Here is a 16,010-nt window from a genome sequence, read left to right as displayed (position 1 = left end):
AAAAATCTTCCTCATGCCGGGAGAACACCTTCTGACGGTTCCAGAGCATCTGGTCCAGCTTGGCTACGTCCCCGGCCGCGCACTCTTCCAGCGACACGTCCATCTGTGTACGGATCATGGTACCGTTCCACTCGGGGCAGGGCCCCTCCTGCTCCTCCACTTGAACGGATAACGCCCATGCCTCGGAAGCCTCTGGCCGTAGGGACAGTTTACGCATACCCTGAACGCTATTCTCGTGAATCGCCACCACCTGAGCGATAACTGTCCCAGCCGGGACTTGGCAAAGCTGGTCGGTAAGATTGCAAAAGCGGACGGAGACCTTTCCACCGGTCACCACCGACACGGTCCGTGCCACCATCACTCCAGACCCTACCCTCAGCACATCAGTGGGCTCGACCATCACCTCCATGCCATTTAGGCGCTGATGGGTCCGCACTTCCAGAGGGATCAGGACTTCCTGGCGAGGTGGCAACTCCAGGCGCTGGTGGTGACCGACCTTCAAAAGGCCCAGGTGCTCTTCGATTGTCCCTAGGGCCCTGGTTCCCCGTCGTCCCACTTGTTGGAGTGCCTGCTGGACGGGGCGCTGGACTCCCAGGTTCCTCCAATATTGTGGCCCATTTTCCTGGAACAAGAGCTGGTCGAGATGTCGGAGTACATTCATCCCGAGGATCACTGGGCCATGGCTCAGTCCCGGGCTGCTGACTACCAGCAGCCCCTTCCTACCCAGCTCTCGGCCACAAACTACCATCTCCATCCACACCACCCCCACCACGGGAATGGGTAGGTTATTAGCCGCCGTGAGGGTAATGAAGCTCTCGGACACCTCACTTTTAAGATGGGCGTAATGTTCAAGAAAACAGGCCTCAGAAATGGTGGATACCTGAGAGCCGGTATCCAACAAGCAGGACTGATCTTTCCCGCCGAGGCGGCTGACTACCACGGGACACTCTCCTACCAATTCAGCCTGTTCGTTAATGGCTGATCTCTCCCCATCGCTCCCCCCCACGGGTGGTCCCGTTACCGCGAGGGAGGTCAGTTTAACTGTGCCTCCGGGATTGCTTCGGTACAGGTCCGCGCAATATGCCCATACCGATGGCATCGGTAACAACGAGGGCCCCGGCCCTCTCCCGGACGGCCGTCCGGTTCCGCGCCTCGCCCACGGGGCCGCCTGGTGTCCCGCTCACGGGACTCCGTGCCCCGCTGGTCACGCCGGTACACTTCCTCCCTCAGCTGGGAGACCTCTTCCCTCATTTCTTTAGTCACCCGAAGGAAGGCCTCTTTCAGGTCTTGCACGCAGGTCTCTAAGGGATTGGTCTCCCGGCTAGCCACGGGCGCGGAGATCGGCTGTACCCACTGGGGAAAAACGGCGTGTGGCCCGTAATTGGCATTGCGGTCCCTGGCTACGGCGTCGATCTCCACCTGATGGAAGGTCAGGGTGTCATCCTGGGATATCTTATCCAGCATCACCTGCCTCAGGGGCACGTTCCGGAGTCCCATGGCGAACTGGTCCCGCAATATTTGGCTGGTGTTGGTGAGCGCCCCAAACCCATCGGGGTCTTTCCGACGCACTTCTCCCATCATCTCTTGGAGCGCGTTTGCATACTGGGGGATGGACTCATCCTCCCTCTGGAACCGGCCAAACAGACGCTGCCGGAGGGTCCCCGCCGAGGAGGTGTCGCCATAAATATCCCCCAGGATATTATAGATCTCCTCCAGCTCCTCGCGTTCATCGTCGGGCCGCAAGAGAATCGTCCGACGAGCCTCGCCTTCCAGAGAATTCAGGGCGAGGGGCACCTGCAGGTCGTCGGGCACCCGATAGATGAGGAATGTCGCCTCTAGTCGGGCCTTCCAGTCCTCTAAGGTCATATTGCGACCGTCGTAATGGGGTAGGTGGGCGAGGGCTGGTCCGACGTTGAGTCGACGCGATGACCTCCGTCGCTCGTCGTCCGTTCCCCTCGCCACCACATCAGTGGAGCTGGCAGTCGAGCCTCTCCGAGTGCGTGGTTTCGGCGCATCTGTCCACGGCTTCTCGGCCGTGGGTAGTGACCGATCTTCGTCCATCCTGCCGACTACGCCAAGTGTGAGCGGCTAACAAGGATGTACCGCCTGCTGCTGTGCAGGTGTCGTCACTCCACCCACCTGTGCAACGCCGCCGCAGACGATTTCCAGGCACGCCAGAGACTTTACTCTCGAGACCACTCCTCAGGGCGGACACCACCTCACCGCGGACGACAGGGGTCTGGAAAGAGAGGAATATGTCGGTTGAGACGTACGCCCGACCTCCGCCTGGAGTACGGGACACGTCAGGGGTAGCCGCGACCTTAACCGGCTGGGCGGAAGGTCATCACTGGCCAATAGGCCTCAGCTACCCAATTCTCACACACTCGCACTCTCGCACGTTGTGTGGTGAGAGGGGGGTCCTCGCGTCCGCGAGCAAACCCTCCGGACCGGTATACAGGGGGGATGACCGACAGACAGACACAGGGTGATACTCACTTCCAACTTGCGGGTCACCTTGATTGTCGCACCTCTCCACTCCTGTTGGGACAAGAAGAACAACCTCCCTACCTGCAGGCTACTCTACGGCTAACAACGATACAGCCAACTACGCCTGCCTAACAAACTAACTCAAACAACTGGAGGCTACTGGTTCTGCCCCAATCAACGGAGACTGTACTAATTAACACGTGCACTACCCGGCAAGTCAGTGGAACACTTCCCCGGCCTAACAGTATACCCCGATTTACTAGTCCTACCTTCCGGATGTTGGACACCAGCCGGTGCCTTCGGTTCACAAGGGAGGGCGGGGGTCTGGAACAGACTGGCCCACTTCCGATGACCGGGGGATGGCGACGTGTGGGACGGGAACGTTACTCCACACTTCCAATCCCCTGGGTCATACACCGCGTGGGGCCGGTCGGCTTCAAACAGCAACCTCTGACCCCTCGAGAGCTGCTGCACAGCCCACTTCCAGCCGGAAGGGCGCAGGCAGGAGCCTGAAGGAGGGGCACAGGCCTGGGGCCTGGAGTGAGGGCACAGGCCTGGGGCCTGGAGTGAGGGCACAGGCCTGGGGCCTGGAGTGAGGGCACAGGCCTGGGGCCTGGAGTGAGGGCACAGGCCTGGGGCCTGGAGTGAGGGCACAGGCTTGAGGCCTGGAGTGAGGGCACAGGCCTGGGGCCTGGAGTGAGGGCACAGGCCTGGGGTGAGGGCACAGGCCTGGGGCCTGGAGTGAGGGCACAGGCCTGGGGCCTGGAAGGAGGGCACAGGCCTGGGGCCTGGAGAGAGGGCACAGGCCTGGGGCCTGGAGGGAGGATTATATATAGGTAGAGGTGGCCCAGGGCCGCCTACCTGTCGCGGAGGGAGAGGCTGCAGCGGGGAGCTTCGTTAGCTCTTTTGCTCTCCACACGCTGCAGCACTCTCCGCCGGACATCCGCCGCTGGTCGCCGTCTTCCGTCTTCCTGGGTGCCTCCGCCGACGTCTTCCTCCGCACCGCCGACGTCTTCTTCCGCACCGCCGATGTCTTCTTCTCCGCCGACGTCTTCTTCCGCAGGAGCTCTTCTTCCTCTTCTGTCCTCGTCCGCCGTCCGACTGACTGGTCCCGCTCCGCAGCGCCTCTTATATGGCGCCGGGAGCGGGCGGAGCTATGACGCGGCGAGCCCCGATTGGCTCGCCGCGGCGAGCTCTGATTGGCGGCCGAGGCGCGAGCCCTGATTGGCTCGCGCTTGGCGCGCCGTTTGAAATACGCCGCTGGGATTGGAGGGGCTTGAATCCTTTCGGATGCAAGCCCCTCCAGACTGGAAACCGCCCGCCGCTCCGCCGCCCGCCGCCCTGCCGCCCGTCGCTCCGTGGAGGGGAAAGTGGTAATCCCCTTCACACACACACACACACACACACACACACACACACACACACACACACACACACACACACACACACACACACGCTCCTGCATAGCAAGCCTGCAGATTCTAACTATAGTATATGAAGCTACTACAAAACCATTGCAACTAGACAGATCTATGTTGGGGTCCAACCACACACTACATAGATCTGCTCAGTCACTCACACTGCTGATTATTTCTCTGACAATTAGTTTGCAAGTGTCATATCCAGGATTAGAACCCAACACCTATTACACTGGAAGCATGCACCTAACTGGTGGAGATATCTGCTCCTGTATAGGAAGTGTGAGAATTCTAACTTTATGAAGTTACTTGTAATTGTCAGAGAAATAACTTCTTATAGTTAGAATTCTCATGTTCCTTTATATGAGCAAATAGCTTCATCAGTAAGGTGTCTGCTTCCAGTGTATCTATAATAAAGAGGGTGTGATATGTAAGGTGCAGTGACTAGTGGGGAAGTCGGCTACTGAAGAGATACCGGCTGCTGTCATTTAGCTTAATTAATTAATGTCGCTGAACACATGGAACAGGAGGAGAGGTGCCCCCCTTCAAAGCAGGAGCCCGGCGGCAGATGACTCCGTTGCCTCCCAGAGTTCTGCCTCTGCACTGCAGGGGAGGCAGATTTAACATGTGCAGAGAGAGTTAGATTTGGGTGTTCAATCTGCAATCTAATTTGCAGTGTAAAAATAAAGCAGCCAGTATTTACCCTGCACAGAAACAAAATAACCCACCCAAATCTAACTCTTTCTGCACATGTTATATCTTCCTCCCCTGCAGTGCACATGGTTTTTCCCAACTGCTAACAAAATTCCTGCTGCGATCAACTTGGAATTACCCCCACTGTTTTCTCCCTCTAAATCCCTTTTGAAATATAAGGAGAACTCTCATTACAAATACCATCTATTCAGTATATGATTGTCCACAATTGACCTAAATAAAATTATGGAAGACATTGTTTTCTCCAAGAGAGAAAAATAAAATCAGGCCATGCAGACAAAGAGCAGAAGAAGAAGCTATAAAAACCTGACAGTAACCGATAAAAAGCAGTGTTTAGGGGGAGAGTTCCCAATGTATATCTACAGGGGAAACTCAGAAAATTAGAATATCGTTCAAAAGTTCATTTATTTCAGTAATTTAATTTAAAAGGTGCATGTCGACAATGATGAAATGTTGACATGTTAACAATGTTAACAATTGCTGGTGTTAATTAACCTAAGCTTAATCCTAACCATAAACCCAACCCTGCGGCTATGGCTAATGTTACAGCAATTGCAGCTTTAATTGCACTTTTAGCAGCAACCTGCGACTAAAGATACATTAAGAATGTCCCTAGCCCTAATCCTAACATTAATCCTAATCCTGTCAGCATTTTGCAAAATGGCGAAATTTCACTTGTCGATATTATCGGGGTAATTCAGACCTGATCGTAGCAGCAAATTTGTTAGCAGTTGGGCAAAACTGTGTGCACTGCAGGTGTGGCAGATATAACATGTGCAGAGAGAGTTAGATTTGGGTGGGTTATTTTGTTTCTGTGCAGGGTAAATACTGCCTGCTTTATTTTTACACTGCAATTTAGATTTCAGTTTGAATATACCCCACCCAAATCTAACTCTCTCTGCACATGTTATCATACCTCCCAACATAACCCTCTCCAGGAGGGACACAATGCTCTGCTTCTGGACTTTTCTCTTAATTTATGATTGCCGGCACCTATGTAGAACAGGTTAATGGATAAGAAAGGTGTTTCAGCACAGGTGATGGCAATCATAAATTAAGAGGGAAGTCATGTTGGGAGGTATGTGTTATATCTGCCCTCCTGCAGTACACATGGGGGTAATTCTGAGTTGATCGCAGCAGGAACTTTGTTAGCAGTTGGGCAAAACCATGTGCACTGCAGGGGGGGGGGGGGGGGGGGGGGGGGCAGATATAACATGTGCAGAGAGAGTTAGATTTGGGTGTGGTGTGTTCAATCTGAAATCTAAATTGCAGTGTAAAAATAAAGCAGCCAGTATTTACCCTGCACAGAAACAAAATAACCCACCCAAATCTAACTCTCTCTGCTAAAAAATTTCCTGCTACTATCAGGTCTGAATTACCCCCTATGTTAATTTTGGGAAATTTTGCAGAAATCTATATGTTAGCAGTTCACATTTTAACAATATCGACATCATAACTGTTGACATTGTGACCATCGACATACTGACTGGACCACTGCAGACTTCCAAGTGACTGAGTATTGCTGCTCCAAAATTACATATATCTCTGTATATTTGCATATTTTAATTATATTAAAGTTACATTTCAGTTTTAGGCTGAGGCTTAATTTACATAGGTTTTCTATAAAGCATTGTCAATGTCATCAGTTCCTCTACAAACTGACCTGCACAAGAATAGTATTAAATGAAATCCTATGTATGCTATGCTATTTTCACCATAAATTCAAAACTATCATAATATTCATTTACTTACCGGAAGGGCCTGAGAGTTAGGAAGCATCTCCGGACTAAAACCTTCCCATCTGAGTTTACAGACAGCATCCTTGCACCAGGATGTTACAGCAGACTGGAGTGGAAAAGATCACCACTAAGCCAGAACCATCCGATTCTCCAGCCTAGGAACAAACATCAGTTAGAATTTCCCGTTACCACTCAGGTGGGGCAAAATAAAAAATGCTTCAAACAATTAACCAATAGGTACAAAATATACCTGTATCTGGGACAACCATTATGACTCATATGACAGATGTCCAATATGGGGTGTAGTATGGTATGCTGGCGGCCGGGCTCCCGGCGACCAGCATACTGGTGCCGGGAGCCCGACCGCTGGCATACCAACAGCGTGGCGAGCACAAAGGAGCCCCTTGTGGGCTCATTGCGCTCGCCACGCTGTGGGCACGGTGGCGCGCTACGCGTGCCACGCTATCTATTTTCCCTCCAGGGGGGTCGTGGACCCCCACGAGGGAGAATATCTGTCAGTATGCCGGGTGTCGGGATTCCGGCGCCGGTATACTGTGCGCTGGGATCCCGACATTCGGCATACTGAAGACGACCCCCAACATGAAAGTACATTGATTTCCCCATGACAAACTATACAAAGACACATATAGTAGCTATCATATACACGTCATACAGGCATACTGGCATAATATAAAATTATGCAATCCTACCAAACAGCATAAAAGGGCCAATGTAGACACAGTGTAAAAGGAACACATACCATTACGAACCACACAGACACAGTGTAAAAGGACCAATAACCATAATACAAAGTATAAAATGACATACGTATCATATAGACACAGTTTAAAGGGAAACATACCTATCCCATGACATAAAAAAGTCACATACCCATCACAGACACAAACTAAAATGACTCATACCTATCATGCCAACCCAGGGGGAGATGTATCAAACCTTTGAGAGAGATAAAGTGGAGAAGTTGCCAATAGCAGGAAATCAGCATCTAGCTATTATTTATCTACCAGTCTATGAAACCATGGTAGCGTCTAGTTTACCTTTGTGGAGAGGACCTTTCCCATAACGCCCTGGGTCCATGTCACAATCTATTTGGAATAGTGAAGTGTGGCGAGCGAAGCGGAGCGGAGCGGAACGAGACACTGAGCGTCCAATACAGCATAGAAGAAAAATTACCCCAAACGAACGGAGAACGAAGAAAACATTTAGGTGCTGTAAGGGCGGAAGTTCTCTCCTGTCCTCTAGTTTTGTCACTTCCAGGTCCTGAGCACGAAGGTAACATAGACACAACCATGAAACCATGCCCATCCCCGCCGCAATGTGCCCTCCCCTCCACATGGTGGAGACTTCATAGCCTCTCCCCACTGTGGCCTTGTCAGCTCTTGGGCATGGAGCACAACTTGTACAGACGCACACTGGCCGCTGCTATGGGAGCTGCTGTGACTGCAGCATGATCCGCTACTTCCCTGTCCACCCTTCAAAATTATTTATTGTTAGTAGGGTCCTGACAGTGAAGTGTGTAGGCCATTTGCCTTTTCATGAGTTGTTGGATTCTTTTTTTTCTGCGAAGAAGGTGTACCCCCTTGTTAACAGAGAAGGTATTGTATTTATTAATACTTACATGGATGCATTTATTTGATTAACATGTATTGGTTTAGGTATGTACACTACTGATGTGTACAATAATGTGTAGTATATAATTGTATATGATATATGTGTAGCGTGACACTCTGAGGTGATTTGCGCGCAGCATAGAAAGACACAGAATAGAAGGACACAAACCTTTCATACAGAGACAAAATTAAAAAAATATATATATCATACAGAAACAGTAGAACATACAGACTCAGGCAAAAGGACACATGCATATCATATAGACACAGTAGAAAAGCACCAATATACAATATATAGCAGAAAAAGACACATAATAATAGACACATTAAAAAATGACACATGGCACTCATACAGACACAGGATAAAAGGACACATACATACTACATCATACAGAAACAATATAAAAGGAACACATTCCTATCATAAAGACTAAGGGACAAATTCAGTAAGACGCAAAATCGCAGAAATTTACCATGGTTACTATTTTCACGGCTTTCGCTGCGTTTTTACCATGAAAACAATTCGCTTATTCAATTGCAAATTTGCGAAAACGGGATTACAGCAAAAACTGTTGCCGGCAGTGAAAGTGAAAAATGAGTTAATTTGCCTGTACCATAGAAGTTTATTATTGGTTATAATAAAAGTATTTCTGGTACTTAAACAGAACCTTACTTCAAATCAGTAAGGTTTCTTTCCAAATCAGAAATGGCAGTAGCCATTGTAGCATATAGGCTCAAGGTCACAAAAAGTAGATAAAACATCCTCTATATTCGCCAGACCTACACTGTGTGACTTCTTTCTTTTCCCTAAAGTCATAACTGTACTCAAGGGAACCCGTTCTGCATCAGTTACTGAGGTAAAGAAACGACAGGGCTGTTGAGACAGCTGACAGATATTGAGTTACAGCACGGCTTTGACCGGTATGCGGTTAAAATATCGGCTGTCGGGATCCCAGCGGTCAGGATACAGACGCTGGGATTCTGGCTGTCGGGTTCCTGGTGTTGGTCTTCTGACCTCTGGGATCCCGACCGCCGGGATGCCATACTGATCCCCTTTGACCAATGGAAAATAAGAATGCAGTGGTGTGTGGATGCAGAAGGGGGAGTATGTACAAGGAGAATGGAGTTAAAATGTACTTAATATAATTAAACGTTAATTATAGCATCAGTCTCGTTATTTAATATCCACACCTTGTGTATCTTATTTATAAAATTCATTGGTCTGTTTGTTTGCCCGGTTATGCATTCGGTCACCCCTCCACTGACTGGGATGAAACCAAAGCAAGGTGGTCCAATTGGATCCTGGCCAGGCTTTAAGGGGGTTAGGGCATGGGTGCTTACCTTGGTACACCCTCCTCAGGGAGGAGGCAGTGTGGCAGGCTAATGGGGGTGTGGCCTGCGGCGAGGTGGGCTATCTGGGGGCATGGCCAGTGTGGGAGGTGGGCAGTCCGGGGGTGTGGCATTGTGATCACATCATTGTGGCCTCGCCTCCGCTAAACAGTGCTGAGAAAACAAGCAGAGCTACGATGATGAGATTCAGTGCGAATCGCGTCATCGTATCTCCTTGGACTGCCCACTTGTTCTCTGCTGTGGGGGGCTGCCAGGGAAAGTGGGAGACTTGCCCAACTTTCCGGGGGGGTCACCCAACTTTCAGGAGCCTCCAGGCTATTCCGGGAGGGTAGGCAAGTATGGGTTAGGGTCCTGGTCGGACTTCCCGATGGTGTACACTGGGCAGACCTTTGACACAGTAAGCCTGTTCTGGGCCTTCCACTGGATGGATTGGAACGAAAACTTCAGCATGGTAACATTCCCAAATGACATACTAGGGGATTCAGGTCCCGGTTAGACCTCCAGCTGGTGTATGCTGGCAGAACTTTGACTGAGGAAGCCTGTTCTGGGCCTACCACTGTATATATTTGGATGAAAACTTTGATGAACTGTAATAACAGACTGAAATAACCACAAATGAATGAACTAAAATAACTGACAGAAAAGGAGGTGGGAAGACAAAAAATATTGTGTACCCAAAAGCCTTGGAATAGCAACATTGATAACAAAAGGAAAACTTTAAACCTATCTTGCAATGTACAGTAAAAGTGATTATTAAACTGAACAGAAAGGAAAGCTGGGGATTAGGGCTACTGGTGAAACCCCACAAAAAAATTAGACACTGGGTAGCCACCCATAGGCAAATGCAGGGGAGGGGGGTGTTTCCGGTTGCTCGTAAACCCCCCTTTGCTTGACAAGTGGCTCAAAATATGACAGCAATAGCAATGGTATATAATAGGAATACTAGAGCTGCCGCCACATCATGCAGTGTAAGGGACAGAGCAGAGCTGCTGCACACGCCCAGTGGTAGCAGTGTCTTCTACAATGTTTGCTGTGTGTGTGGACCTGAGTCCCCAATCAGTGCACTGGACCAGAGAGTAGCTACTAGGAAGAAGAGACAGGAGCCTTACCATGAGGTAAGGGAAGGTGCTTAGAAAGTATAATACTGGTTCTATTATATTTGTGTATTTATTTATTATGATTTGTTTAACCTTTTCCTGACCACTTATTTATATTATTTAAATGTATGATACAGCCTATACTAGAGACCATCTATAGTTAGAGACCATATATAGTGTTCGATATTAATACTGTATTCCATATAGTAACCAGTGTATAAAAAGACCAATGTTTACATTAATGTCCAGGGTAGTTACTAGGTTCTAATGTTCCGCAATGTGGGAGATTTTGGACTTCATTTGGAAATCCCCCTCTAGAAATCCTGCGTTTGCCACTGCCACCTCATGGTTTTGTTGGAAGAGCTGCTAATTATTTAAAAAAAAGCCTCACTGATCATTTCAAACCTTGAATCTTTTAACCCGGGCAACGCCAGGTGCTTCAGATACTACCGTGCCTCGACAACCGCGCCTCCTTTTCAGATGTGCGCGCGAAGAAGGCATGCATGTGCATACTGCCCTGGCATCTCAGCACCCTGCCCACCACCAATCCTAGAGAGAACACTATAGTACATAGTTGCCTACTTATGAAAAAGCACTTCAGGGAGATTATGAAAGTAACACCTACAGTATCTGCACGGACGTGTACTGCTGCATCTGAGAGGCATGTCATAAAAATGACTTACAACCAAACATAAATGAGCCACAAAGTTAGTAAGAGCTACTTGTTGAAGAAAATCTATATATATAAAAGGCAAAAAAGGAGAATGACTCACTGATTGACTCATCACGAAATCTCTTCAACCACAAGGCCTACAATCTTGAAACTTGGCAGGTAGCTTCTCCTGAGGTCCCAGGTGCTTGCTTAGAACCGGTTTTACAAATGTCACTGTCCATCCACGGTAATCGGCAAAAATGTATGTGTGTATGTATGTATGTATGTATGTATGTATGTATGTATGTATTTATGTATGTGTATATTTATTTTTCAGCATAACTCCGGAATGCCTGCAGCAATTTACACCATACTTGGTACCAGGGCCGGTTCGAGCCCTCTCTGCGCCCCGGGCAGGAAACGGGGACGTGGCTTAATACAGGGGGCGTGGTCAGTTACGCCCCCTGTACAGTAGTAGCGCCGCTTAAATGCTGAGCGGTGCGTGATGACGTCATCGCGCACCGCACAGCAAAAGGTCCTCTCCACGAAGGGAAACTAGACGCGTAGCATCTAGTTCCCTTCATAGAGAGGACCTTTGCTGTGCGGTGCGCGATGACGTCATCGCGCACCGCTCAGCAAAGGTCCTCTCAACGAAGGGAAACTAGACGCTACGCGTCTAGTTCCCTTCACAGGAGACACAGCCGGGGGACACAGCGGGCAGCGGAGGGCACAGCAGTGGCGGATCTTGCCATGGTGCGGCGCCCTCCGGATGGCGCCAGCATCCTCCGGAAGGCGGCGCCCCGGGCAAAAGTCCTGCTTGCCCGTGGCAAGATCCGCTACTGCTTGGTACGCATATGATTTACAATCTGGGAACTAACACTGTGGGAGTAACACACCCCTAGCACCCCTAGGGGGGGACAGCAGTAAAGAGTATATCAGGAGACAGCATAACTACGGAATGGCTGGAGCAATGTACACAAAAATTGGTAAACATATGACTTACAATCTGGAAACAAACACTGTAGGGGTAAGACAACCCTAGGGGTGAGACAGCAGCACAGAGTATTTCAGCAGACAGAATAACTCTGGAATGCCTGGAGCAATTTACACCAAACTTGGTACACATATAATTTACAATCTGGGAACAAACACTGTGGGGGTAACACACCCCTAGCACCCCTAGGGGTGGGCCTGCAGCACAGACTATATCAGAACATGCATGATATGTCAGTAACGACAGGGCTGCATGTGACAGTGGTAGTGACATGATGTGATGAGGGGAATGGAGGTAGCAGGAAGCCACACACTGAGAGTTATATAGTGGGATGAGCAGGGTCCCCAGCAGCACACAGTATATTAGGAGATGCATAATACTGTATGTCAGGCAGGACAGGGCTGCATGTGACAGGGGCAGTGACATGATGTGAGGAGGGGAATGGAGGTAGCATGAACCCACACACTGAGAGTTATATAGTGGAAGTAGCAGGGTCCATCAGCAGCACAGAGTATATCAGGAGATGCATAATGTGCTGTGCTTGATAAGAAACTGTAAAAAATCAATAATTTCACAGTGGCACTGACATGATGTGAGGCGGGGAATGGAGGCAGCAGAAAGCCACAGACTGAGAGTTCTATAGTGGGAAGAGCAGGGTCCCTTGGGGGACCAAAAAGGGTCCGGTCACTACACAAAGTGGGTCAGGGAAGCAAGATATGTCTATATACTAGATCTCCAACCAACATAAATTAACGAACAACTATAATTCTAATTTACCATCCTCATCCCGTAGGGAAGCACGAGTACTCAGCTAGTACACTGATATTTTTAAGGATTTGTTTGTGTATTGTGTTTCTCTTACGTCCTAGAGGATGCTGGTGACTCCGTAAGGACCATGGGGTATAGACGGGCTCCGCAAGAGATAGGGCACCTAAAAAGAACTTTGACTATGGGTGTGTACTGGCTCCTCCCTCTATGCCCCTCCTCCAGACCTCAGTTAGATCTTGTGCCCAGAGGAGAATGGGTGCACTGCAGAGAGCTCTCCAGAGTTTTCTGTGGAAAAAGAATTTTGTTAGGTTTTTTATTTTCAGGGAGTCCTGTTGGCAACAGGCTCCCTGCATCTTGGGACCGAGGAGAGAGAAGCAGAGCTGGCTTGTTAAGTTGGGCACTGCTTCTAAGGCTACTGGACACCATTAGCTCCAGAGGGAGTCGGAACACAGGTCTCACCTGGGGTTCGTCCCCGAGCCGCGCCGCCGTCCTCCTCACAGATGCCGAAGATAGAAGCCGGATGAGTATGAGAAGGCAAAGAAGACATCAGGCAGCAGAACACATCAGATCTTCATGAGGTAAGTGCGCAGCGGTAAGCTGCGCGCCATTGCTCCCAGTCACACACACACAAGCAGGCACTGAAGGGTGCAGGGCGCTGGGGGGGGGGGGGCGCCCTGGGCAGCAATATTCCTCATATTTGGCATTGATAAGTATGGATTAGGCTGTGGCACAGTAAATCCGGTAATCCCCGCCATTTTTTTATAGAAAGTTGATGGGACTGAAGCCCGCCGTCGGGTGGGCGGGGCTTGATCCTCAGCACTAACCAGCACCATTTTCTCCACAGAGACTGCATGAGAAAACACTGGCTCCCTGGTCTCTCCCCTGCTGAGCTTCACAGGCTGGAAAAAAGAGGAGGGGGGCACTTTGGCGACGCAGTGAGTGGCGATTATAATTATATAAACATATAACAGCGCTATCTGGTCATATATTCCAGTGTTTTTAAGCGCTGGGTGTGTGCTGGCATATCTCTCTCTCTGTCTCTCCTAAGGGCCTGGTTGGGGTTTTGTCCCCTTATAGGTAACTCCCTGTGTGTGTGGGGTGTCGGTACGTGTGTGTCGACATGTCTGAGGCGGAAGGCTTCTCCAAGGAGGAGGTGGAGCAAATGAGTGGTGTTTCCCCGTCGGTTGTGCCGACTCCAGATTGGATGGATATGTGGCATACGTTGCATGCAAGTGTGGCATCTTTACATAAAAGGCTTGATAAGGCTGGTTTAGGGGGGACATCAGGCGGTCAATCCTCAGATTGGACCGACTCACAGGGCCCGTCGGGGTCTCAAAAGCGTCCCTTAACACAAGACACTACTACCGACACAGATTCTGATTCCAGTGTCGACTATGATGAAGTAAAATTGCACCCTAGGGTGACTAAAACCATTCAGTGTATGATTGTGGCAATAAGGGATGTGTTGCATATTGTGGATGAACCCTCGGTCCCCGACACAAGGGTACACATGTTTAAGAAAAAAGAAAAGTGACTGATTGCGCTATTTCTCCAGGTGCGTATATGAATAAAAACACGTGTTTTTCACTTCTCTGGTGTTTATTTTAGTACAAACGTTATATCTCATACAACAATATAATAAAAAATTAAGTATGCATACTCATTAGGGGCACATTCTAAAAAATTATTTTATAATAATAAAAATGATGATATTTCTCTGTTTTAGACATCCAGTGCTCAAATCTATCAGAGACAATTAATAGTTACACTCCTGGATTAAAATGCAACATAATTTATGTATCCACAACGTTTAAACTGTGATTTTCCAAGGTGAAAACTCAGTTCTCTGTTTAAAGACACAGTTTCCACAACATTGAATACTGCTTATCTTCGTTGTATTAGAACTCAGACTTTAGCATAGGACCACAGTTCTCATTCATATAATTGCAAAGTCCATAGACTGACAGTTTCTAAATAGAGCCGCTTACCACCGTGTCCGTGGATGCAGACGTGATGGGGAGATCCTCGCCGTGCACAGCGATGCTGGTTTGCTTTCCTTCTCCCCGTCCGTCCTCCGTGGTGGTAGCGGTGCTGGATGGTTTCTAACCCTCAACGTGAGTGGGGCCGCTTGTATGTGGACAATTTTCAGAATAGACTCTCCACCTTGCTAGCCGCGTCTCCTTTGATTGCAGTTCAGCTGGAGCGGCAGGTGTGTAGGAGGTCTCGTTGGTTGTCCTTAGCTCCCAATCCGGCAGGGTTGATCCCAAACAATGTCGCTGATCACTTGGCAGGGTGAAAGGCAATTCTCTAACGCGTTTCGCACACAGGTGCTTCCTCAAAGAGTCACATGTTTAAGGAAAAGAAACAGATTATTAATTTTCCCACATCTCATGAATTAAATGAGTTCTTTGAAAAAGCTTGGGAGACTCCGGATAAGAGACCGCAGATCCCCAAAAGAATTTTTATGGCATACCCTTTCCATAAGCAGGACAGGGAGATTTGGGAATCACCCCCCACTGTGGACAAGGCCCTGACGCGCTTGTCCAAGAAAGTGGCGCTACCGTCTCCTGACACAGCGGCCCTTAAGGACCCTGCAGATCGCAGGCAAGAAACTACCTTAAAGGGTATTTATTCTCATACGGGTGCTGTGTTAAGACCGACGATTGCGTCGGCATTGGTGTGTAGCGCAACTGCAGCTTGGACAGATGAGCTGACAGATCAATTTGATACCATGGATAAGGATACTATATTCCTAACTCTAGCCCATATAAAAGACGCAGTCTTATTTATGAGGGATGCTCAAAGGGACATTGGATTGCTAGCGTCTAGGGCCAATGCCATGTCTATCTCAGCGAGAAGATCCTTATGGACTCGACAATGGACGGGTGATGCGGATTCCAAAAAACATATGGAAGTACTACCCTATAAGGGTGATGTATTGTTTGGGGATGGGCTGACGGACCTGGTTTCCATAGCTACAGCAGATAAATCAAATTTTTGACCATATATTCCCCAACAGCAAAAGAAAGCAACACCCTATCAGATGCAGTCCTTTCGGTCGCACAAGTCCAAAAGAGGTCGGGGATACTCTTTCCTCGCCAGAGGTAAGGGCAGAGGCAAGAGAGCACCTGCTTCGTCAGGTGCCCAGGTACAAAAGTCC

The 16,010-nt window shown here is 49.1% G+C and overlaps 1 protein-coding gene across 1 annotated transcript in view; it reads right to left on the bottom strand.

Annotated features, from left to right (window-relative positions):
* MGAT5B (alpha-1,6-mannosylglycoprotein 6-beta-N-acetylglucosaminyltransferase B) overlaps positions 1-16,010 on the bottom strand; it is a 184,368-nt gene that overhangs the window by 124,995 nt on the left and 43,363 nt on the right. Inside the window, exon 2 of the mRNA XM_063960440.1 lies at positions 6,372-6,513. Within this exon, the coding sequence (XP_063816510.1) occupies positions 6,372-6,439 (68 nt within the window). The 5' untranslated portion in view covers positions 6,440-6,513. The remainder of the gene's footprint in view (positions 1-6,371; positions 6,514-16,010) is intronic.

This window comes from Pseudophryne corroboree, chromosome 3 (assembly GCF_028390025.1).
Source record: "Pseudophryne corroboree isolate aPseCor3 chromosome 3, aPseCor3.hap2, whole genome shotgun sequence".
NCBI lineage: Eukaryota > Metazoa > Chordata > Amphibia > Anura > Myobatrachidae > Pseudophryne > Pseudophryne corroboree.
This window is presented reverse-complemented; position numbering and strand designations above follow the sequence as displayed.